Source organism: Mixophyes fleayi, chromosome 4 (assembly GCF_038048845.1).
Source record: "Mixophyes fleayi isolate aMixFle1 chromosome 4, aMixFle1.hap1, whole genome shotgun sequence".
In the NCBI taxonomy this organism is placed as follows: Eukaryota; Metazoa; Chordata; class Amphibia; order Anura; family Limnodynastidae; genus Mixophyes; species Mixophyes fleayi.
The window spans coordinates 132432079-132456774 of record NC_134405.1 but is presented as its reverse complement, the minus strand read 5'-3'; the positions used below and the strand labels follow the sequence as shown (position 1 = coordinate 132456774).

Here is a 24696-nt window from a genome sequence, read left to right as displayed (position 1 = left end):
CATTTTGAATTTTATTTACAGTCTATGTTAAGCCAACGGGTGAATGACCTAGGCACTACCTATCAGTATCCTGCCTTAAGTGTAGTAGAGCTTGGTTCATTTCTCAAACTGTGTCTGCTGGACAAGGACTTCCCAGCATTCGTTGAGGCAGTGGAACAGGAATTAAACAAACTCACACAGAAATGATTGCTTGAAGAAAGATAGAAGAACTTGATGCACACCAGTATAAAACTATTGTTTTAGTCACTTTGTTTTATCAAGTGTATTTGCCACACACATTATTACACTTCAATTGCACAATCCATGGGCTCATGCAACTAGAACATTCCCCCACCCCTTTGCCCCGTAAAAAGATATTACAGCTCTGATATACGGACACATTTACATCTAGTTGCATAGAATAGAACCATGCTTTAAAAGAACAATGTAAAAATCTTTTATATAACCCAAATTAAATTAAAAACACAAATCCCCTTCAAACAAAGAAAATATATATATATATATTATAACTTATAAAAATTTGCCTGCATGAATGTACAATTTGGACTTAACAGTGCAAAAAGGATTTAAGAATATACATGATTGAACCAATGTTCACTTATAAAGCATCCCACCTAAATTATGTATTTAGTCTCAATTGTCTAATGTAGCAGGACATTTCATTTATGCGCACTAATAAAACAATCAGCCCCCCTCCCTCCCCTATACCAGGAGTTCAGCGAATGGTCACGTATTACATTTATTAGATATTTAACCTTCCATAATTAAAGTCTAAAAGATAAGCTGCAGCTAAAACAGTCCTTTTGAGAGCATTCTGTACCAAGTACTGGACATTTTAGGAAGGACATTATGATAGTATAGTACAAAAAATGCACAGTGTATATACATGTATATTATGAAATCAAGAATTGTTGTGCTACGCTGTAATCTCCAAGAGTCAGGCTTGTATTTTGCAGTGTAAGTACTTTATGTGAGACCAGTGAGTCCCTTTTCTCTTATCAGAGAAACTTTCAAACTGGCAAAATGTTGGTAGAATGTTGGTAGAATGGCGATTCAACTGACCATCTTTCCATGGCAGCTATAGCATGCAAAAAAAAACTTATTACACTGAGTGCTTGGTAAACCTGATCAGCTGCAACGAGAAAAATACAGACCAAAAAACATGCATGCACCCCTACTAACCATTTGGAAGGCTTATATTTTCTCTCTCTCTCTCTCTCTCCTTTATACCCGATCAGTTTTAATCGCCTTGGAGGCTATATAAGGCATGCTTTTAAGAAATAGTTTTGTACCCTCACTCAAATGAGAGAGACAAAATAAAAAAGAGAAAACACGCACACAAAAGAAAAAAGGAATATTGAAGATATCTGAAGAAAGTCTTCAGCAATGAAAATTTGTAGTGGTCTGGCAAAATCCGTGAATGCCTAAAATGGTTGAAAGAGAAAAAAAAAAAGTAAATTAGAATAAATCCTAAACAATGGATTTATGACAGGGAACAGGGAGGAGTGTTATTCACCAGCAATAAATTTAGTATGCAAATTTGCACCAAACCATAGCAAGTGCCTTTTAGCTGTGCGCATATAACTTAAACAAAGCCAAAATGTGATTGGTTGATATGGTTTAGTGTAAAACTGCACCTAAACAAGTTAGTCATATTCAGTGTTTCATTTCCGGTACTGTCAGTCACCTTCTGGTTAGACCATATATTGCTCACAATGTTATGTTTAGCACCAGTTTTGATACATTTTTACTTAAGACTTTGCAATACATACATCAATAAGTCCAAGTTTTATCTTAAAGAAGGAAAATATATCTTGTGCATCAGGTGGATGAACTTTAAAACTTCGTTAGAACAAAATACGAGTGTGTATTTATGAATGTATGTACACACACTTCATATATATTACACACACACACACATATATATATATATATATATATATATATATATATATATACACACACACACACACACTAGTTTTGTTTAGAGAACTGAACACCCCGCCCCCCCTTGTTAAAACCAAGCTTCTCTACTTTTCTCCTTGATACATGTATAAATATTAAAAAGTGCCCAATGTAGATTCTATAATGCAGCAATCAACTAGTTGTGGTGGTTAAAAAGGCGTGGAACAAACTGGTGCTTGTTGCCAGGGCAAAACATGCCATTAAAACAAAAAAAACACATACATGAATATCTGTGTCCTAATGCAGGGAGTGAAAGTATGTTTCCCAACTGGTGAAATTCACTATTTGCACATCCGTGGCTTGGGTAAGCAGTGTACTGAATGGATGTTACAAATAAACTCTGCTGTATGTAGAGATTAATCTACACAATAATTGTGGCTCTCGTATAAAAGTGCAACATTGAGGTATCTTCCGCCTCAGTTAACCATGACACGATTAATATATTTTTTGTTTACAGCACCATTTACATCTTTATTTAACAGAAAAACTGCTCTACACAATCCAAGGTTTTGCTTTAGCAAGAACATTTTAGTAAAACACATCTGCAGTTTTTTTGTTATTTGTATTTCTTGAGTTCTTCTTTAATGTTTCACGTTACCACACAATGTTAAATGCTAGTCTGATAGGTATAAATCATAATTTCATGGCTTTTTAAGCATGAAACACAGCCCTTACAATACACCATGAATTATGCTAATAAAAAAAAAATCACTCTTTACTTACAGAGTTTATTTAGTTTGTGTTTCTTTGTCTCAAATTTTTATCTTTGTGGTTGTTTGTTGAGTTACTTTTCCTGAAGGGAAAAAGAAACAAACACAGTAAATGTAAACTTCTTTTCAATACCATTACTGAATCGCATTGTTAATATTTGAATTTTTTGCAAAAATATTTTATTGAAGTGGCACATCAAAAGTCTACACAGAAATTAAACAAGGTAAGTGTGGTGACACAGCAATCCAATATCTCTAAACATGGAGTCATAAAGAACATAGTACCTTCAAATCTATCAAAGGAATAATGGGGAGATTCAATGGGTCAAAAGGGAAAGCCAGGAGGTGCCCATACAACCTCTGAGACTTAATGAGATAGAAAAATCCTAAAATCCAAACTCAAGTTGAGCATTAAAATGATCTACCCATAGGAGCCAGACTTTTGAAAAATAAACTGCAGAACTATGGGAGAGTGCTAGTGATGTCCTCCATGTATGTATTCCACATCAGACTGATCGTTGATGCTAGCAAAGGGGGGCTGGGATCTGTTCAAGAGGCAGTTGCAATAAAGCATAACAGTTTATTGGAAGCGAGTGAAACTGTAGGATATGACTTTAAGGAGGTTTGCCTTAAATTAGTTGGTGAAGAACAAAGGGTGGCTACAGAAGATAACTCCCTTAATTTATGTCCTATCCCTGAATTAACCCATAAGTGTTAATTCAGGGATAGGACCCATGCTGACCATCACTACTGGCTCAACATAACCAACCACTAGAGAGTAAGCTCTGCAAACACCACACTTTGAAATACACACATGCTATGCACTAGAACGTCATACAATGGGTAGTCTCAGTGAGCATAATATTAGCATCAAGGAGAGACATCTGACTTTGGGATAACTGGGGAGGTCTACACGTTAGTTCGCTTTGTCTCCTTTGACATAGAATCGCAGTTGTAGCCATTTTAACAATTTGGCTGCCGAGAGAATGGCATTCAGCTGGCTGTTGAGGCAGCTTACCTTTGGATCAATTTAGTGTTTGGGCAGATCCTCGACGGTGAGGGTATCAATTTGGGATTCTAATAATGCTACTCTCTCTGGTGTGCCTTTTCTGAGCTGTGGCAATGCAGATTAGTTTACTTTGAATACTTTCTCCAATTATTCAATTGTAAACACAATATGATTTCTAACTAAGGCAGTGAACTCCACTTCCATGTGCAACCACCTTAAGGAAATATATCACATTGTGTGAAGGATGTTTCAAAAAGTGTAATATTCAAATTGTATGCAATAAGTTTTTCTGCCACCATATGGCACTTTTCAGAAAATCATCACACAATGCATGGGTAGTCTGCTTTTTGAATCAAATTACTTTGCTACCTCCACTCAGTTCAGACACTGATTCATTAACTTGAACTGGAAAGTGGACAGTCAGTCATTTACAGGGAAAAAAAAAAAAAGCAAGTAGCTGAATAGCTGAGAAATGAAAATGATTGAATTACTATAGCTCAGAACCACTATTGCTACAATATGTAATAATATAATATAACAATTTAAAACAGACAGCATTCCCCTCCCTATATTGAACCACCTAACCCTGAGTGCTTGAGCTGGTTTCCACTATAATATGTAGACAAGAATATTTAGGCCTGCCTGTTTTACTGAAAACCTGTTTTTGTTGCAAGCGTGGGAAACTGCTTGTGAGTGGCAGGCAGTCAAGAGTAGTCCTGATTAAACCTAGCATTTAGCGACTATCATTTGTAGTGCGTAATTTTTGTAGGTTTTTTGAGGGAGTATTTCAATTCAAAATAACCACCTCCACTGCTACTGTTATTGCAGTCACTTTCTGTTTGCACTATTGTTGAGTGTAAACTGCTTTTCTCACCAAAACCTCACATTTACAATGAGCCAGGAAACATGCTGTTCATCATGGTACTGCAAGTACAACTAATCAAAGGTTTGTCATTTAACATTCACATTATCATACTGCATGGGCTACTTGATGGCAGCATATACTCGTAAAGTTAGCTAAAACAATTTGACTTGTGCTACATCTGAAAGTGTAAAATTTTTCCAGGCACTAAAAGCAAAGATTACACTGGGTAGAGGGTTCTTCTATACAAATAGTTTACTTACATTGGTCCAGCTGGTTCGTCATCTGCAGAAAGGATCCAAAGGATTGTAAAAGGGAGAAGGAACAAAAAGAAAAAAAAAACAAACAAAAAAAAGAGTTAATAGAAAAACTACACAAGATTTACAACTGCAGTGACTGCTGCTTACTCGGTTTAGTGCTACAGTCACTTGAAACTTTAGGCAACTTGCTATTATTGTTTTTATTATAAATGGTTGGTTATGTTCTTTAAGATGAAGCTCAAGTTTGATATCGGCCATGAAGAACTGCAACTGTAGTGGACAGATTGTTGTGATTTATTGAAACCATCTTGTCCCCTAGTTCCAGTGGTTCACTGAAAAAAACTTAATGACAAAACAAACCCAACATTTCAGTTGTAAAATCCTGCTGGTTGTTTTCTTACAGTGGGGTGATGGTGTATCAGTGATGACAACATGCCCTCCCTTACCCAGGCTCTGTTCTGTAAAATCGAAATAAAGTTTCTGCATATTAAACTATTTTTAGAAGTTAATATCTCCTAGCACTATAATCAGAATAACTGGGTAAAGAACAAGTAGTATGAAAATATCCCACTGCCTCTTGCCCCGCCAGACTTCAGCTACTTGACATCAGGTCACTTAGACCTGCAAATGTGGTGGGAAACATTTTCTGTAATGGCCAAATTTACTGCTTCCATTCCCTTTTTTAACAGAATGACCCACATTTTAATATTTTCATATAGTTTTAATTCCTTAAGTGGTTTCCTAGACATTTCAGTTTTTAAAAATTTGGGGAATTTTCACTGAAGTCTTTAAGAAAAAACTTACAGCAGGATTCCACAAGGAGACTAGTGCACATGAAGCAAATAGATGGAAATAAGATACAGTCTCTAAAACGATTATTGGCGCCTGCATGATCACAAACAGGGAGTAATATGATAACATGATCCCTATTACCTCCCTTCTACCTGCTGGCAACATATGGACAAAGTTCAACAGATAGCCAAAAATAATAATAAAAAAAATCTCAAGAAAAAAAACAGAAAAATAAAAAACAGATAATTCAAAGCAAGTATAAGAAAAAAAAACTGTGCACAGTCAACAAGCCTTTGTCCACAAACATTTGGTAAATTGGTAAAATGCATTTTGAAATGGGACAAAGAAGTCAGACTGGGGAGGACTACAGCGTGCTGTATTAATGCACAGGAGAGCTACATTTACACAGAAGGCCTGAGAGACACACCACCAACCAATCCCTACACAGACACACGCACGCACAAATGCAAAATCAAACCATTCACTAGCAGGAAAATGTATTTCTTCCAGTAAGTCTAAAGGGACTGCAAAGGGTTAGAAACGATACATATGACACAATCACTTGTCAATGGTACTGTATCACCCAATTTATTTATATGCTGTCTTTTGCATTTTCCTTACAAACTACATAGCCATTTTATGTGCATTCTTTACTTTCGTCTAGTACCCTATACTAGCAATAGTTTACACTAGTTTTAAAGGGAAAATTCTACCATATAAAAGAATGTGTAACATTCAGATTTACATGTAGATTATAGTCCAAATCTACTTTTAACAAGCTGATTTTAAAAATAAATCAACCCCTTATTTGACTGTAACCACCGTACATTATACCTATTAATGAAATCTCAAAAAACAACCAGATTTACAGAGCATGACGGCAGCAGAGTGTTATATGAGCGCCACCTCTTTCATCATTCCATAATTACACTTCAGTCTTAGCACATATGGTTATCATATTAGCTTCTTGACATTACACACTGCTGTGGCCTGCTCTTTTATGGAGTCCCGATTTCAACAGAGGCTCCCACTGATGCCAAGAAAAGGGTCACTGTGGGGGAAGGGAGCACCATATTTAGGTAAGTAGAGAGGTAAATTAATTTTTCAAAACAGTTTGTCGAGTGGATTTAGCCTGTATCTTGAGACATTTAATAAAGCAATTTTCTTTGGATGATTTTAATATGCAGTTCAGAAGTTGTATCATTCATCAGCTGGTAGGCTCATCAGTATGTTATAGTGGTCTTAAGGGATAACACCAGTCAAATTATAACTTTTTCAAGCCCCCACCCCTTAAATGGTAAAACCACAGGAGTCCTTTTACCTAAACGCCTCCAGTCCCTACCACAGCTACTTCTGAAGAATTTTGAAAATAAACAGGGTTTCCACTAGTTGTCAAGACACTGCTGACTGGTTGAGATCAAGAAGACATCTGAAGGAAGCTGGGCTGCAGTATAAATGCTTACTAGCAATCACACATATGAGAGCATGATTTGGGAGAAAACATAACTTATTAAGATATGGGCCCCTTAATACAGGTTATTTGTTTAAGGATATTATCTACCTGTAATTTTTCTTTGATTTTTATACAGTGTAAACATACATCATTACTTTTTTTTATTAATCTAAATACAGTGAACAAAGACCATAATATATATTTTATAAACTTATAAACCCTGGGGTGTAACAGTTGATCTCATGAAAGTCTATTGTCACCATGTAGTTAGCTGATAGGCTTTGTATTAGGCAGTGTGTGAAAATGCCCATTCCACACAAATGAATCAATGTAATGGCTATTATACATACACATATCAGAATGTGTCAGAAGGCAACAATATGATCAACCAACAATGTGTGGTGGAGTACTATCATGATATCTTTCAGTTTCAAGAAAAATATTAAAATATCTGTAAAGGCTTGCCTAGCTAAATAAGTTTTAGTTGCCAATATCTATTTCAGTGAGACTTGTGTTTTACACCGTATGGAAATGCTGCTTGGGGGGATGAATTCGAGAATTTATCCACCAACATTCTAAGACAAATTATTTCAGCAAATTAAGCACCATCATATGGATTAGATTCTAATAACGTGACTATTTTACCTTTATGGTAGTCGTTTTTACAAAATAAAGTATGGATTTCTTAACTCCAGCCACCCCCATGTTTTGAGGATTTGCTTGTTCAACTAAGGAATGAATCATTTTGAATGGGATACTAATTATCCCACCCATTCCTACAGAATGGATTCTTCAAATAGCTTGAGGAATAGAGTTACCTTTGTATGCTGCTATACTATTGATAAACACACTTTAAGACCCAGTACCATAACAAGAATAGAACAGGTCATTATCCTACTCAATGTGAAACATTAGGAAGGAGGAGGATAAGGAACATTATTACTGAAATTCTGTTTATAAACAAAAGCAGGGGGAAAACAAACAAGAAACCAAAACAAACTGAAGAATTAGTTGTGAAAGTGAATGAGGGAAATTCCAAGTGTTAACATCATGGGCTTGAGCAATCCCAACAACGGAAGTGAGATTAGACAAACTGGAAAAGCATGCAGAACTCGCACTTACCACCATAATATTTAGGGTTTGATGCAATTGAAGGGGGGAAAAAAAAAAGTCACAGTAACCGACAAGTATCATTAGAGAAGCTGCCTCCCAGGATTCCCCCTCCCAACCAACAAATAAAAATAAAAGAATTTAAAAAAAACCCTTTGGGAAAAAAAAACAAAACAGTGCCCGATCCGATCTGTGCTGCTGAGAAAGGAGGCAAGCAAAATGTGAAGCGGATAGGAAGCAATGGTGAAAGGAAGGGAAGGTAGACACAGGCAGTGCCCATTATGACCAGCAGGATACACTCAATTCCCACTAAAAATGATCCTTTTTCCAATGACAGCAAGAACTGCAGTGCATCATGCTAGAAACTTACATTTGAAGGAAGAATCCCAACACACACATACCCATGCACACACAATATCTTTCTACAAGTATGAAAACTGAAGAGCTCAGGCCTCTGGTTAACAATTAAACAGCAAAATTACTAGTCCATAACTGACCACCCTTGGGAACCAAGTACAATATAGTAGGGGGGTTAGAGGTGCAAACAGAAACATTACAGATTCAAATTGCTTTAAAATGTACCTTCTAATTCTACCCTTAAACAGTTAATGCTAGTTTTACAAGACACATATATAATAAATACTGCTTTGATTACAAAATGTTCATAAGATGTAACACATTAATTGAACCCTTTTGTCTGCAATAGGTTATATAACAGCTGGGATGGAAAGGAAGTCAAATTGTGTTTGTTCCATGTTAAATGTTGTACTATGACCGAAGGGGTGGAATTCGAATGCAAAGTCCCGTCAGAGCCTCACGTGAGGTACGTCTGCACGTATATGTCAGTGTATTACGTAAAGTAAAACATCACTGGTTTTTTTATTGCACTTCTATGAAGTGCAAACAAAAATCTGTGATGTTTTAGTGCCCTAACCCCACGAGGCTCCAATTTGACTTCCCTATTGACTCAATAAGAGTAAATGCTGTTTAAAAAATATTGTCACATTACTGACAATGTTTTGCAGATCCTTTGACTAATACAAACCATTCAGGTAGATTTATGTAGAGGGCCTTGAACAATTCTAGCTGCGGTGGCCTGTTATGCTGATAAAGCACTTTAAAGCAGCATAGCTCCATTCAACTAACTTGGCAGCTCAAGCAGGGCATAATGGCAAAGTTTGTTTCAAAACCAAAGCATCTATTTATGTTAAGGAGGAGCTTGAAACAGGTCAACTAAAACCTATTCAAGATGCATAGAACTAGATCTCACAAAGGGAAGCAAAGCTGAGCCAGAAAGAACAAACGTCAGGCCATGCTGGAGAGTATGAAATGCACTGCTGAATTACTGAGAGAAGCAAAACGACTTTTACATATTAGAAAGGAACCATTAATAGTGATGTATACATGATGCTGATCTATATGCACTATTTGACAGTATTATTTATATGTATTGAAAAGTTCATGGCAATCTTCACAGATGGTTTATTCCATTCGTTTAAGTTGTTATATTACCATGCAGTCATTTCAACAGTGTGTTTCATGCCCACAGCAAGATGGCACCATGGCTCAGACATAAGTGTTTCATACAAACCTCTGAACATAGAAACACATGACATTTATGGTGTTCCTGTGGAAAATCTTAACTTCAGCAAATACAGCATATAGGGCTCGCACTTACCAGATATACCAGGAAAGGGGGAAGAAATTTAAGTGACATTGTTAATTGTAAAAAAAATAATAAAAACCACCTTTTTAAAATTAGATATTCTGAAACTACTGTTCTAAAATCAATGATAGGCTGTTTTCCAGCACATCTGGACTGAAGATTGCTACTTTTCACTTGCCCCAACACACCAGCACTTATAGCTATAGGAAATATACATACATATTTTAATAAAGTTAGGACCAGCCACTAAGTTACTTATAATTATTAAGTGTATTTGGTTGGATTAGTAAATTAAGAATTTGTTTAATTATGGTAAATGGTCACATTCCATGGGAATAAAGTAAAAACTACAGTATCAGATTTTTGTTGGTGTAATCTGTATTAAAAAAAAAAAGTTACTTCACACTATGTGGAAAATTGATCTAATAAATTGTGCTGGATAGAACTGTTGGTACAATATGTTCTTACCCTATAAGAAGGAAGTTATTTTTTTCTGTATATTTTTTAAACCTTAGTAAATTGTAGTGTTAGCTTAATCGGCACAGGAAGCACTAAAAAAAGAAGTGTAAATTAAAAATTAAGAAATCCTTACCATTATGAGTGGGAGCTCCTAAAATTGGCTGGGACATGGGTGGGTAATAAGTTTTAGTGAAAAATCCCTTTATAAAATCTTTACATACTAAGATGAAAAAAGACAATCTTAAAAAAAAAAAAAAAAGTCTAATAAAAGAATCTAGGGAGCTCTTATTCTATTTTTACCACAAAGAGTCTTGTAACATGTATTATAGCTTCAGTGCACTCCACTAAAACTCTGAGGATGCCTCTTACGTCTGTCATATGTGCTGTACTGATATCAGCAACAGGTATTTGCAAATGTCAGACAAATCCAAGAATTAGTTTGGCACTTCCATAATCCATCTAGTGTTTGTAAAAACTTTATGGGGGGCAGCTCACGCATTTGTCACAGTAATCTATAGATCTCCAGTTTGAAAAACACAGGAAAAGGCACCATGGTTGGATGTAAAACCACCCAGGAGTACAAACTCTAAACTGGGAAATCGGCTGTGCCTGGTAGCAGGTATTTTCATGTGTGTAGAACAGAGCCAATACCATAAAGCAGGGGTGCCCACATACAGTCCTCAAGAGCTACCAACAGGTCATATTTTCAGGATTTCTGTCTGTAAAAACAGGTGGAATAATTACACCTCTACATAATTAAAGAAATCCTGAAAACATGAACTGTTGTTAGCTCTTAACGACTGTGTTTGAGCACCTCTTCCTAAAGATATCGGTAATGTAATGACTGATGGCATATCACATCACAGAAAGGCTGAGACAAGCCTGAATACTAGTCTTCTAAAAACTAAAACAAGTGAAGGGAAGGGAGTTAAAAACAGCACCTTAATGTGTATGAGTAATAATGTTTAGAACTGCTGCAGTTCCATATTGGTACTATATATCTACTGGTATATCTACTTTTTTTTGGTACGAAAGTAGGAAAACAACATTCAGGTTAAATCTAATTATAAGTAATTAAAATAAAAGGTTAATAAGCCTCAAATGTGTCTACTGAATATGAAACAAAGCAAATTGCGCTGCCACAGATGGTAGCATGTGTTGAAATTTGCATTTACAGCAACTAATGGCTTAAGTCAGGTGTTATTCTTTAGCATAGTGTAAGCTGGGACCTCACCTGGATAAGCAGCCTAACACGCTGGTGTGTAGGGGTAGCCCAATTGCAAAAATCTAAGAGCCAACTGCTGTTAAACAATGTGCAAGTAAACACTACACATTTGTGATCTAAACAGTGGCTTTTGATGGCAATTTGTTAGGGGACCCAGTTACATTCAGGGTTCTGAAGTTTAATTATTGACTAGGACAAGAATATCTCGTGTTTAATTGTTTAGTGTGCCCTTTCCTAAAAATGCAGTGGAAAAGATCTGTCAGTTAATCATTCCACAGTATATATTTGAGCATAACTTTAACAGTTTTGTATTGTTTAAGCAACATCACCAAAAATAATATGTGTATGTTAAAAAAGCATAAGTAGGTGTAACATTACTGCTCTGCCATAATTCACAGATTTATTTCTACATATAATGTCCAATTTGTCTCAGTTTCCATTAGAGCAAGCAAAGCTAGCATAAAACATCATGCCAACCTTGTGTTTATTGTGGTCTAATACTGCAGAAAAGTCTGACTGTTTTACTTGGAAAAAATATTGGGAGGTGAGTAATTGGTTGATCCCAGTGCACTGTAAGCATTTTATCCATCTCAATACATTCGGTAGTGCAAGACAGAAAAGTGTGATTTCGTCTAGAGGTGGATGGTTAACAGAGGTGACCAAAGTTATTAGACAACTCCCAAATAACAAACACAAAACTAATGGATAATTCGTTTGAAGGTCTCGCAGTTAGTGGCTTATTTAGAAAGCCTTAATTATTTAAAAACATTACAGTTATCACTTTTCCATTTCTTGACCATCTGCTTTGTCTCCAATGCTATTCATATCATTCAAAGGCTGGCCATATGCAAAGCCCATTGTGCCCTTCCCTACTCTTACCATCTGGCACCTCATCTGGTCTTTTGCGCTTCTCATACACCACAATGATGACCGCCAAGATGACGATCTCTGCAACAATGCCAAGGAAGGGCCATACTGGAGCCAAATGACTGCGTACACGCAAGATGATTCTGCTGCTTATGAAACCGACAGTATTTGTAGCATTACACTGGTACACGCCAGGGTCTTTGGTAATGTCCAGGTTTATGATTCTCAACTCTGTGTAGTTATCCTTGTTAGTGATAAAGATGCGCCCACTTTCATTACTTGGTTCCTGGAAAGGGAGAAAAGCAGCATTTAGGCGCCATTAAAATTCAGGAGAAATCAATAGCTCTTGATTTTAGAAATTAGCTTTGCATTAAAGTTTTCTCCTTACTAACACAGAGTACATTAAATTTGCAATTCTATTTTCCATGTGATTCAGAACTACAAAAAAAACCTCTGTCTCAAAAGCAGAAATGTGAATGCACAATTTCCCCAATAAATAAATGCTGAACTCTGCTGGTATAGCGCCCTCCTTGGGAACTCCTCACTACCTTGGTCCAGAAGCTTAGATCATGTAGCAGCTTGCTGCAAGCATTCATAGCTCAACAACAGAGCTCTAATGAAGAGGCAGGGAAAGACTTGGTCCTCCAGCACTAGGAATAATGGCAAGAGTCATCTTTTGGCTTCAGGTAAAGGTGGGTTCTCAGAGGAGGGAGGAGGGGAAAGTACACGATCCTTTTAACTTCTTGACTGCTAAATGTCAAGTGGGACTTGTCCTCTACCTGCAGAGGGTGAGACCAACATGCCACGATATTGAGGTGTTACAGGACAACCCACCAATTACTCCCAACTATGATTGGTGGTTTTCTTATAATGGTACAGTGTCACCTGCAATAAGCAGTGCAAATGTCAGGGATCGGGGGAAGCTCTTTCAGAGTCCATCTCCCTATCTCTACCTCAGAATAACTAGGGTGCACTCTTAATTTGAAAGGGAAGTCCCAACTTTTAAACAAGAGAGACCCTGTTTAATAGTTTTGCTCAGCAGGCAATAAATAACATTACAGAAAGGAGAATGGGGAGCTTAGGCTTAGACTTTGCCTGCACCCCTCCCCTCCCCTGAAAAAACAGCAGTCCTCCGCCGCCCCCCCCCCCCTTCGTCGTTCCCGCGCGCCAGTCCGCCCCCCCCCTTCGTCGTTCCCGCGCGCCAGTCCGACCCGACCCCCCCACCCCCCTTCGTCGTTCCCGCGCGCCAGTCCGACCCGACCCCCCACCCCCCCTTCGTCGTTCCCACCCGCCAGTCCGCGCCCCCCCCCCCCCCCTCGTCGTTCCCGCCCGTCCGCGCCCCCCCCCCCCTCGTCGTTCCCGCCCGCCAGTCCGCCCCCCCCCCTCGTCGTTCCCGCCCGCCAGTCCGCGCCCCCCCCTCGTCGTTCCCGCCCGCCAGTCCGCGCCCCCCCCTCGTCGTTCCCGCCCGCCAGTCCGCGCCCCCCCCCCTCGTCGTTCCCGCCCGCCAGTCCGCGCCCCCCCCCCCTCGTCGTTCCCGCCCGCCAGTCCGCGCCCCCCCCCCCCCTCGTCGTTCCCGCCCGCCAGTCCGCCGCCCCGCCCCCCCCTTCGTCGTTCCCGCCCACCAGTCCGCCGCCCCGCCCCCCCCCTTCGTCGTTCCCGCGCGCCAGTCCGCCGCCCCGCCCCCCCCTTCGTCGTTCCCGCGCGCCAGTCCGCCGCCCCGCCCCCCCTTCGTCGTTCCCGCGCGCCAGTCCGCCGCCGCCACCCCCCCCCCCCCCTTCGTCGTTCCCGCGCGCCAGTCCGCCGCCACCCCCCCCCTTCGTCGTTCCCGCGCGCCAGTCCGCCGCCACCCCCCCCCCCCTTCGTCGTTCCTGCGCGCCAGTCCGCCGCCACCCCCCCCTTCGTCGTTCCCGCGCGCCAGTCCGCCGCCACCCCCCCCCCCCCCCCCTTCGTCGTTCCCGCGCGCCAGTCCGCCGCCACCCCCCCCCCCCCCCCTTCGTCGTTCCCGCGCGCCAGTCCGACCCCCCCCCACCCCCCCCTTCGTCGTTCCCGCGCGCCAGTCCGACCCCCCCCCACCCCCCCTTCGTCGTTCCCGCGCGCCAGTCCGACCCCCCCCCACCCCCCCTTCGTCGTTCCCGCGCGCCAGTCCGACCCCCCCCACCCCCCTTCGTCGTTCCCGCGCGCCAGTCCGACCCCCCCCACCCCCCCTTCGTCGTTCCCGCGCGCCAGTCCGCCCGCCACCCTTCGTCGTTCCCGCGCGCCACACAGCCCCCCTTCATCGCTCCCGCTCGCCAGACCGCACGCGCAGTCCGTCCCCTCTTCGCGGCCCCCCCCCCTCCTCTCTTCGTCGTCCCCGCGCGCGCAGTCCGTTTTGTTTTGAAGTGATTGTTTTCGACTTGTCTGTTCGCAATAACAGCCCACACACTTCTATTGTGTACTTACAATTAGTTCATTATCAACCACCTTATGCCAAATCCAGTCTGGGTGAGGGTATCCTACACATTTACAATATAAAAGTGCCTCTTGTCCTTCATTCTTGTTTTCACTCTTTTTGTGCCCAGTGATTTCTGGAACAGCTGAAAAACAAAATCATCACTGATGATACAGATAGCCATGCTCTCTTACCTAATAACTTTTGCCAAATGGTATTGAACCATTGACTTCATAGCTACTTTCCCATGGTTACATTTAATAATATAGTTTCATAATCTTTCAATGACCTGTAAATGTATAGGAAATTAAATAGTAATGATTATAATTTGAGAACTACGTGACTACAAAGGAGAAAAGCAAACAACCTTTCAGAGCGCACACACACAGTATCTCTTTCTAATGAGAAGCTTTAAGGATATTCATTATAAGCACAGTCATGTTTACCACACATATTGTTACATTTTTTCACTGTATATAATGTACTACTTATAGTCTACACAGGGAACTATATTTGTCATGGGTAACCACTTTTGGTTGCAGTCACTCATGGGGGTGTATATTGTATATTTGTAGGGAAACTGGCAGATCACAAAGATCTCATTTGAACTCTGCCACCAAGAATTATGGGCCTGGTTTGGAGTTGAATATATGTTGTGTGCAAATTGCACAAAAAAAAGCTACCCATAAAAATAGCGTATTTACGCCCATATGCTCACACGTACTGCAAACTGCGTCAAGCTCTGCACTATATACGACAAGCATACTTACACCTAGGTCATAAGCACAAGAAAATCTTATTAACATTTGTTTTGATAGTGAAAACCACATTCACTATTAGGTTCATTAGTACGCCAGAAGGAATATTGTGTATGCTGTATTATATGAAGCCTAACAAAAAAAAAATATATTTTTAAATACTATCAGAAAATCCTAGAACATATTCACAGTAAGTGAAGAAAGCACCTATTAGTTTCAAGGTGACTTTGCAATCAGCAAATTAGAAGTTGTGATAACTAGCGCTGGAGATCTTTATCATCAACATGTACTTGCACTAGACTTCAGGCACCAGCAAATGATCCTCACTCATAAGCAATTACACAAACTCTATTATACCTTTACTCTATTCTGCCTATGTTAAACCTAAAGCACAAACATATCTACGTGCAACTCTGCAAATGCATGTGGCTTTTTTTTTGGTGGGCATGCGCAAAACGAATTTTACCTGCGCAAATGGGCATATGTCTAATTTAACATCAGGCTCTATATATATTATTTTGACATTAAAAGATACTAGTAAGCAACTAACTTTTGCCTTATGAATGATCTCTTACCTTTCACCTCAATGGTAGCATTGACAGGTGGATAATTGGGAAAGGTAAATACACACAAATATTCTCCAGAATCATCAGCTTTTGGTCTTGTAATCCTATAAGCAGAACATGAATATTATGATTAGATGCAAGGAGGATTAGGCAGATGCCATAAGAATGCATAGGATAACAACACATTCGGTTTCCAAGTAGGCATTAAACATCAGCATAAATATTTACAAGACGCAGAAATGCGGTAGGTTCAATAAACATTAAAAGAATGTGGTCAGTGGAGAGGAATATAGCCACAGTGTGTTGACTCCTGCTGTTGGCATTACTGCTGAGTGCAAGTCTAGTGGGAGAAAGCTCGAGTTCTGCAGTTTACAAATGATGTTGTACTGTGTGAATTTAGGCACCATCATTCCTAACCGGCGCTCAGGTATGGCTAAGAGTAGCACGAGAGAACAGAGGCAACTTACCATCTCGAGTATCCAATTTGCAGAGATTTTTGCCCTAATAAGCCACCCCCTTCAAAAAAAGGGGAGCAGAGTAAATGGACCTGTCAAATGCAGTCAAAATTCTGTGTTTCAGAGCAATCTATAAACCCCTTCCTAACGTGGAGTGGCCAGTCAGCTGCACAGACCGTTGGAGCACACAGAGCCTTGTGCCTGGATGTCCCATAAAACAAACATCCTTATTGTTGTGAAATTAAAAGCCTCTTGATGCAATCAGTGTTGATGCAGGTACCCTTTTCTTACCTCATCCAGATTTTGTTTTTTTTGCCTACAATTTGCAGACTACCACATATTAGCTTTCCTGGTTATCCTGCAGATTTGCAGCCGTATATTAGAAAGGCAGTACCTTTTGTGTGTATTATAGACGCCTTACTAAGTGGCTGTGGTCATTTTCATTTTCGTGTCTCAGCTCATTATGTTCTTGATCCGACATCCCAACATCCAGTAAAATTCAATGCAGTTTCTCAAGTAAGCTGTCTGTATAATAAGCACTATAACTATTCCATAAGGTTTCAGCTTTAAAATATATATAAAAAAAAAAATGAATATGGAAAAACTGATAAGGAAAAGATTAAATTGACTAAATTAGCTACATACCTTTACTGCAATTATTGTGTATATAGATAAGTGTTCTATAAATACAGTTTTTCTTGTTCTGCAATAGGCTTTTATACTTTGGATCCCCATACACTAGTTCAGTACAGGAACAAAAATGTGCATGCTTTTTTTTTTTTTTTTAAAATATTCTGGTATGGGTCCTCTTTATATATTTATTACCATCTATGGACTAGTTTTCTACCTCTCAATGAACAAACACATACAAATAAATCATAACTGTTTTAGTCAATCAAAAGGGCCTGTGTGGAATCTAAGAACAATAATTCATAGGGTGTTATTCTTCTAACCCCTTTTTTTTTTGTCTTAGTTCATGTGGTTATCACCCTCTTACTTCAGCTCCGTGCTAGTGCTGGCGATGGTCTTCAGAGTGTCTGCAACCTCCACACCATTCTTGGTCCAATATGTGCTCTGAACTGGCCCAAGGTTTCCGCCATTTTGGGTAAGATTGCACTGCAACAAAATGTTGCCAGCATCTTTCTTTATAGTAACTTCCTCACTGGCATTGATTTTTGGCTCTGAAAGGACAAAGTGTCAGTTGAGAACATTGATTAAAACAATAGACATGCAAAGGTCTCTTTTCAGCAGAGGTCATGATAAATTAGCGTATGCATATACTGGCATTTCAATATTGTACAAGAAAACACTCAAAATGAAACTATTTTTCGATTTAGTTTTCAAGAAGAAAAAAAAAAGGATCACAAGCAAAGACACCAATAGACAAATAATGGAGACACAAAAGGTCAAAATACAATATGAAACAAGTAAGATGCTGTCCAATAAAAACAGCATGTGTTTAAGTACCTCAATACAGAAACACTGCAACCACAGTTTTAAAAAAATAAATAAAATAAAATGTTATGACTGAAATAATTGGAACAGACAGCAAAGAGTAAAAGTAACTTCCGGTCTATTTAGCAAATATAGCCAACTATATTTTGTGAGCCACTACACATGATGCACAGTTCTCACCTGGGCCTTCCCTACAGTTTAGATGCCTGTTTTAAGATTTATAGTAAACCAATTCTTATCCAAGTACCACTATCTACATTTTTCCCCCAAATGTGCATTTACACAATATGCTATTGTATTTATAGGGACAATAAAAATGGTACATAACCAAGTGGTTTCTGGAATAAGCTAATTTTGTGTATGTTTTTGAAACTGAACTGCAATTTGTGAAGGTCACAATTATCTTGTAGGAAGCATTGGGGGGAATTTAATTCCCCCCCCCCGAAGTACCGCCACGCTAAAACGGTTACCGTTATTACGGTAATAGTGCGCGTAATTACCAGTATTACGGTAGTTCTAACGCAGCTCCTTGAGCTGTGAGCAGAAAGCCGGGTTAATATTACCGTAATAATGGTAATATCTATATGGCGGCAGGACTTCAAGAGGAATTGAATTCCCCCCATGGTGTTTGGTAAAATGCACAGAGCTAGACTGAAGTAGGTGATAATTTGTTACTTGTTAATTATATGGGCACCACTTGAAACAAACTCTGCCCACTTGTTAATACATGGAAGATTCAGCTATTGTGAGGGAGTATCTAATTGAAAGCAGAACTCGTTCTGCAAAACTGCCATCAGCTTCTATCAGACCACAAGTAATAGTATAGAAGGTTACTTGAGAGTGGTGCAGAAGGTTGGATATAAATAAAGCTTCTGCTATTTAAACAAAAAAGCTGACATCAAGCTTTTAGGCACAAAACAATAAAAAAAAAAAAAAAAAAAAAAAAAAAAAAGATATATATGGCATAAATCTTCCCCCGTGTTTATTTACATTGTGGAGTCCGTGTCAAGTAGTACTGTTACATATAGTTAGCAAGAAATTATTTCACACCAAAAAAAAATTACAAAACCACATCCTTCTTAGAAGTCGTATTCTAGTGTTTTAGTGCTAAATGCCCTAGTATTAAAAATCCTCATTTATTATCGTCTAGAGCAAATACATTTATCTATAAAAATGTATTTGATTTATAGTAAGGGACAGATTAATACACTACAAGAGAATGGGTACTTTATTATGGACACTTGAGCACTCAAAATATATAAAGAAATGACAAAGGCAGGATAATTAATTTTAATTCCATTGTGCACTAACCATGCCCGTTGTCACTTTTAATCTATTTAGGCAATTTGCATATTCTACCACCACACTTTTGTTGTGCTGCCCCCAGCATTTCATCGCTGCAGAGATCACAGCCCCATCCTATACAGTTCCACATAACAGTAAATGTGTTCAGTAATTAAAATGTTTTTATCGGTTTGCAGACATAGATTTTCCTTATAATTTGCAGCTATTGGGAGATACATGCAGTGTTTTCACTGCTATGAACAAGCCTGGAGGTAAATTTCATTTGTAGGTGTGATTCACATTCTAGGAACCAATCTTCTGGGACAGACCACAGCACTGGTAGTGATGAATGAGGCACACACGCAACAGTCAACAGGTGCCGAGGGCATGGTGGTTCTACTTGGAGGTTATGGAGAAAAAGGATTTGTTGCCCCTTTAATTCATGACTTTCATCCCCAATAAAGATTGCACTAAAAAGAAGGATAACACACCCAGTAACAGGAAGCATTGAAATCACAAATACAACAGAATGAAACAAGTCAGTTGCAGCAAGCCAACAAATTGCGGGTTGAATAAGCAAGTCAGTGGGTTTTGGCCCTACCACCTATCTGTAACGTTAGAGACTAAGGGGTATATTTACTAAACTGCGGGTTTAGAAAAGTGGAGATGTTGCCTATAGCAACCAATCAGATTCTAGCAGTCATTTTGTAGAATGTACTAAATAAATGATAGCTAGAATCTGATTGGTTGCTATAGGCAACATCTCCACTTTTTCAAACCCGCAATTTAGTAAATCTAGCCCTAAGAGTGCAGAGAGTTCCATATGTACACTAAGAAAAGTACCAACAACTACATGATAAAATCTCACCCAAAACGTTGAATAGATTTTCATTTCAGACAAATATTGTATGTGATAGTAGATAAGGCCAATGCACCAAACCAAAACTAAACATTACGGGTCTGATACATTAAGGAAAGTAAAGAAAAAAAAAATAATATAAAACCATGTTACAATGCAAGGGGTGTAAATTTGTTTATTATTATGCACATAAGTAAATACTGGCTGTTTTTTCATGTAGCGCACAAATGATAACTTTATTTGTACCCTGAAATTTAAAAGTTGATCTAGGACAGGCCTTTCCAACCTGCGGCCCTCCAGATGTTTATGAAACTACAAGTCCCAGCATGCCCTTCCAGCTATCAACTGGTTGTCTACCAGCAAAGCATGCTGGGGCTTGTAGTTTCACAACACCTGGAGGGCCGCAGGTTGGACAGGCCTGATCTAGGACATGTCCTACCCCAACTATAAATCTGCCATCACATTTTAAATTGACCCCCCCTCCAATGCAACATGGTTTTGCTAAGGTGCAAAGTTACTCATTTATTTTTGCTTTAATTTCCTTAATGAATCAGGCCCTACATACATAACGTAACATAGCAGGGTTAGGCTGGGTACACACTACAAGGATTTTAGCAGATTACTGGGCTAATCACACGATAAACAACCGTTAGGCCCGATATTGCATAAAGTGTGTACGCTCCAACTATAAACAATTGTCATTCCAAAGTATTGTTTCATTTGATTTTGAAACTGGGCTAAAAATGTCATTCAACAACGTCTTTCCAATCCTGCAGTGCACAACCAACAGTGTCCATAGATCTCTATGGAGTGTGCAGAAGCACAATCATTTCAGCCGATAGTTATGACAGATGAAGAGCACAGACCTGAAGGTAAATTGTGTAAAATGCGTTTAATGTGTACACATGACCCGGCATGTTGATCAGGTTTTTTTTTTTTTGTTTTTTATATATATATTTATATCGTTGGTATGGATAACGCATAGGGATAAAATTTCTGTAGTGGTGTGTACCCAGCCTTACACTATGCATTTGTGTTTTCGATCAAATCAATTTGCAAAGGAGTTCTCCATTTCTCCATACACTGTTCATGATGTCTGTCCTAACTTCCCATAGAGTAAAGGATATTTAGGCTCTATATATCCTGGGTCTATATAATCTGTTAATTCCTAGTGCCAATCAAAGTGTAAATGTATTGTAATACAAGAAAACAGTACATAAAATAAAATGTAATTTATAAAATACATATTTTTATAAATAGATAAGTGCTCATATGCTAAAGGCAGCTCAAATTTTTACTCTACACTGGACACATGGATCTGACAAACTGTAAAAGCAGTGTTCTGCCAAGCAAGTGTCAGACTGATCTCATAGTCTTTACTCTAGCCATGTTCCTCATAGAAGTGATCAATGCAAGCTCACTGTCATTAGTAATAAACTCCTCCAAAAAGTGTAGAGCCAAAAGGGTGTACACGGTCATGTATAAAAAGGTTTATTTAGCATTTGTCATAAGAGTTTTTATACTTTACATACTGAGTCAGTTAATTATTGCACATTATACAGTCACTAACCATATCCTTCTGAATGCATAATTTGAAGGCAAACATTCTTTCATATTCTACATAATCCTCAACTAACAATCTTTGTTCAAGTGAAAAGGAGGAGACAAGGAAGGGCATTTCCAGGATAATCATTGTGCTGGCATATGTAAGTGTAAGTTGGTAGTTCTCCAAAATTAGAGATATGACAGAACTGAAGCTGCCTTACAAGAGAATACTGAAGGATCTGGATGTGTGTGGACATAGAATGTTGCTGGAAAGATATGGTGTTGAACTGTTTCGGGCACCAGTCTGAACCCTTCATTATAATCACACAAGGGGGTAAATGTATGAACGTGTGGGTTCTTCAACACCCGCGTGTTCGGCGATTAAATTTCAAGCAACGCTGCATTGTAAAGGGAAGTTTCCCTTTACAATGCAGCGCCGCTTGAAATTTAATCGCCGAACACGCGGGTGTTGAAGAACCCGCACGTTCATACATTTACCCCAAGGTGTGCTGGTTTGCTGCAGGATCTCAATGTAGAATGAGCTGCCAAAACACAGAACAAGCTGCTTAATATTCTGGCCACTTGTTCCTGCAGCGCACTCGATTCAGAGTAAGCTTTCACCTTTCTGCAAGACATGAGATGAGGGAATACATTTTGTCGCATTACAACAAACGGGGAGTTAAAAGTGGCTTCTTTCACTATAAATACAAAAAGATTTGGCCTCTAAAAGTGAAAGAGTAGTATCTCTTAACTTTCATCAGCAAACCATTAAAACCACTGTAACATTAATAAGAAAAAGAACACTGTTCCCAAAGAAAACCTTTCGAATTAATCAGCCTGCTTCAATAAACAATACTACAAGTCATTAGCTTCCTGCCCAATGGAACCCACTATCCAGCATGAAAATTAAAACGTATTTAATATTTGCATGTGCTTTAAAGAAGTTGAATAAAACTGTACCTGCTCCAAAATGCTGAAATCTTGCTTGTGAAACAAGGTACCAAAACAGTTTTGAAAATGAGGTGTCAAACAGTATAAATTACACTAAAGTTACAAGAATATGAAAATAAGCAAACAAACCAAAAATACCTATAATAATTGGGCAAGAATTTTACAAGACCACAGATACACAAAACCATCATAACTGACAATTAAGATCAAAAACATAGAGCCCGGGCAGACTCCATATTTAAAACAGGAAAAAGCTGTCTAAATAATATACATACTTTCTCACAAAAATATGAAACATGGACAACTGATGCTCTGTTACTGGAATGTGGAAAATCTGAAGAGCTGTATCGCAGGATAAAAGAAAAATTAGTTAGGACTAAAGATGAGTCAGTTAAAACAGAAAAAAAATAAAGACAATACACACACACACATACAAAAACAAAGTTAGAATGGAACCTGCAAAAAGACATTAAATAAATTATATATTACACTGCATTAAAATTCCCCTCTTCTGCGAATCCTAGGATAAAAAAAAGTAGCAATTGAAGGAAGCTTCTAAGGACTACGTATGGTGGAAGAACCGAAGGATCAAAAAGACGAGACAACAAGATGGTTTACCAAGGATCTCAGGTGGTGGGTTGGTGAGGGAAGTGGGGCACACACAGTTTGACTAGAGCTCATCTAGCTACTACAAATCCACTACGATACGGGAGGAGGGTGGACTCACTCTGCAGGACGCTTACGGTGGCCTGGGCTCGGATCCATGTTATGGCTGGGTTTTGTCTCAGTTCATTCCGTCGGGGGTCGTTGCTTGCCCGGCACTCATACGTGCCAGAATCCTCCAGGGTCAGACTAGTTATTCTCAGCACACTCACACAATTTGTGCCACAGGCTGTATTAATCGTGACCCGGTGCTTCCTCGCACTGTCCCACAGCTGTTTGAAAGACTCAACCCGGTTGACTTCAGCATACCACCATTGGATCTCCGGTGTGGGGATCCCGGCCACATCACAGTATAGTTCAAAGGCATCCCCTGTTAGTTTAGTTTCTGACATAGGCGACTTGACAAACCCAGCTATGGTTAGAGGGGTTAGCGGAGAGGCAGTGATAGGCCAGTGGGAAGAAAAGAACAAGGTGTAGAAAGAAAAAGAAAAGCAAATAAGAATGCAGATAACGGAAAAGATAAAATAGAAGAAAAGACAATTTTGCCTATGCTTGAATGCTTATTATTAGCATGATTGGCAATTTAAAAAAAATAAAAATAAAAAAAGGGCAAACACTTTTATACCAGCATACAAACATTCACACTGTACCTAATTTTCACATCCTACACACAAAACCCCAACTAATAATCCCTTAATAGTTTTTTTTTAAATAAATATTAAAGTTACAGCTTTACTCAATAATGCATTGAATGGCCATGATATAGTGCACAGCTACATTACAGAGCAATAAATTTTAAGAGGATGCTTCAGGCCAGAGTCCTAAACGACCTTCAAAACAGGTTCCAATAATCTTAAGAAGATGAATAGTAGTACTGCATTAGCTTTTGCTGAAATTATGATTGTTTCAAGAATGTGCAGTTTATGGCACATAATTTATATTTGTTCTCAGCTTTGCTTAGCCAAAATATATCTTTTTAAAAAGGGAAATTTCTCCAATTCACAACTAAGGTTACTTAATGTATTTGTTCAGCGAGTATCCAGTAATACACATATGAATATTGATTACTTTGCAAGCCTAAAATAACATAGCCCAACATACATCTTAATAAAGTGTGATGCTGGCATCATAAAAAAAAAATGCATAAATCTTACATGACATTACCAAGTAATAATGTTTGAACATGTTTTACTCTACAACAAAAGACTTCTAGATGTGGAATGTTTTCAAAATAACTTTTCAAAAAGGATGTACTTGTGAGACATGAAACTAAATATGTACACCAACATTCACATATAAACCATCAGAATGTCTACAACATTTTTTCCCTATGCTGCTTTTGCAATAATAATAA

At 38.9% G+C, this 24696-nt stretch overlaps 2 protein-coding genes and 1 long non-coding RNA gene across 5 annotated transcripts in view; 1 reads left to right on the top strand and 2 right to left on the bottom strand.

Moving 5' to 3' along the window:
• The window catches only part of REC114 (REC114 meiotic recombination protein), a 157078-nt gene extending 156891 nt beyond the window's left edge, over positions 1 to 187 (top strand). For all 3 annotated transcript variants that reach the window (XM_075208313.1, XM_075208314.1, XM_075208312.1), the window contains one exon: positions 22 to 187. In XM_075208313.1, the coding sequence (XP_075064414.1) occupies positions 22 to 186 (165 nt within the window). In that variant the 3' untranslated portion in view covers position 187. The remainder of the gene's footprint in view (positions 1 to 21) is intronic.
• Positions 188 to 226: 39 nt separating this feature from the next.
• Positions 227 to 24696, bottom strand: part of LOC142152077 (uncharacterized) — a 156277-nt gene continuing 131807 nt past the window's right edge. The window contains exon 2 of the long non-coding RNA XR_012691292.1: positions 227 to 1207. This is a non-coding gene — a long non-coding RNA (uncharacterized LOC142152077). The remainder of the gene's footprint in view (positions 1208 to 24696) is intronic.
• The window catches only part of NPTN (neuroplastin), a 35027-nt gene continuing 10557 nt past the window's right edge, over positions 227 to 24696 (bottom strand). Inside the window, exons 2-9 of the mRNA XM_075208311.1 lie at positions 23407 to 23754; positions 17583 to 17766; positions 16140 to 16234; positions 14818 to 14951; positions 12391 to 12664; positions 4810 to 4831; positions 2689 to 2758; positions 227 to 1424 (exon numbers count right to left, since the gene is read on the bottom strand). Coding sequence (XP_075064412.1) covers positions 2698 to 2758; positions 4810 to 4831; positions 12391 to 12664; positions 14818 to 14951; positions 16140 to 16234; positions 17583 to 17766; positions 23407 to 23754 — 1118 coding nt within the window. The 3' untranslated portion in view covers positions 227 to 1424; positions 2689 to 2697. The remainder of the gene's footprint in view (positions 1425 to 2688; positions 2759 to 4809; positions 4832 to 12390; positions 12665 to 14817; positions 14952 to 16139; positions 16235 to 17582; positions 17767 to 23406; positions 23755 to 24696) is intronic.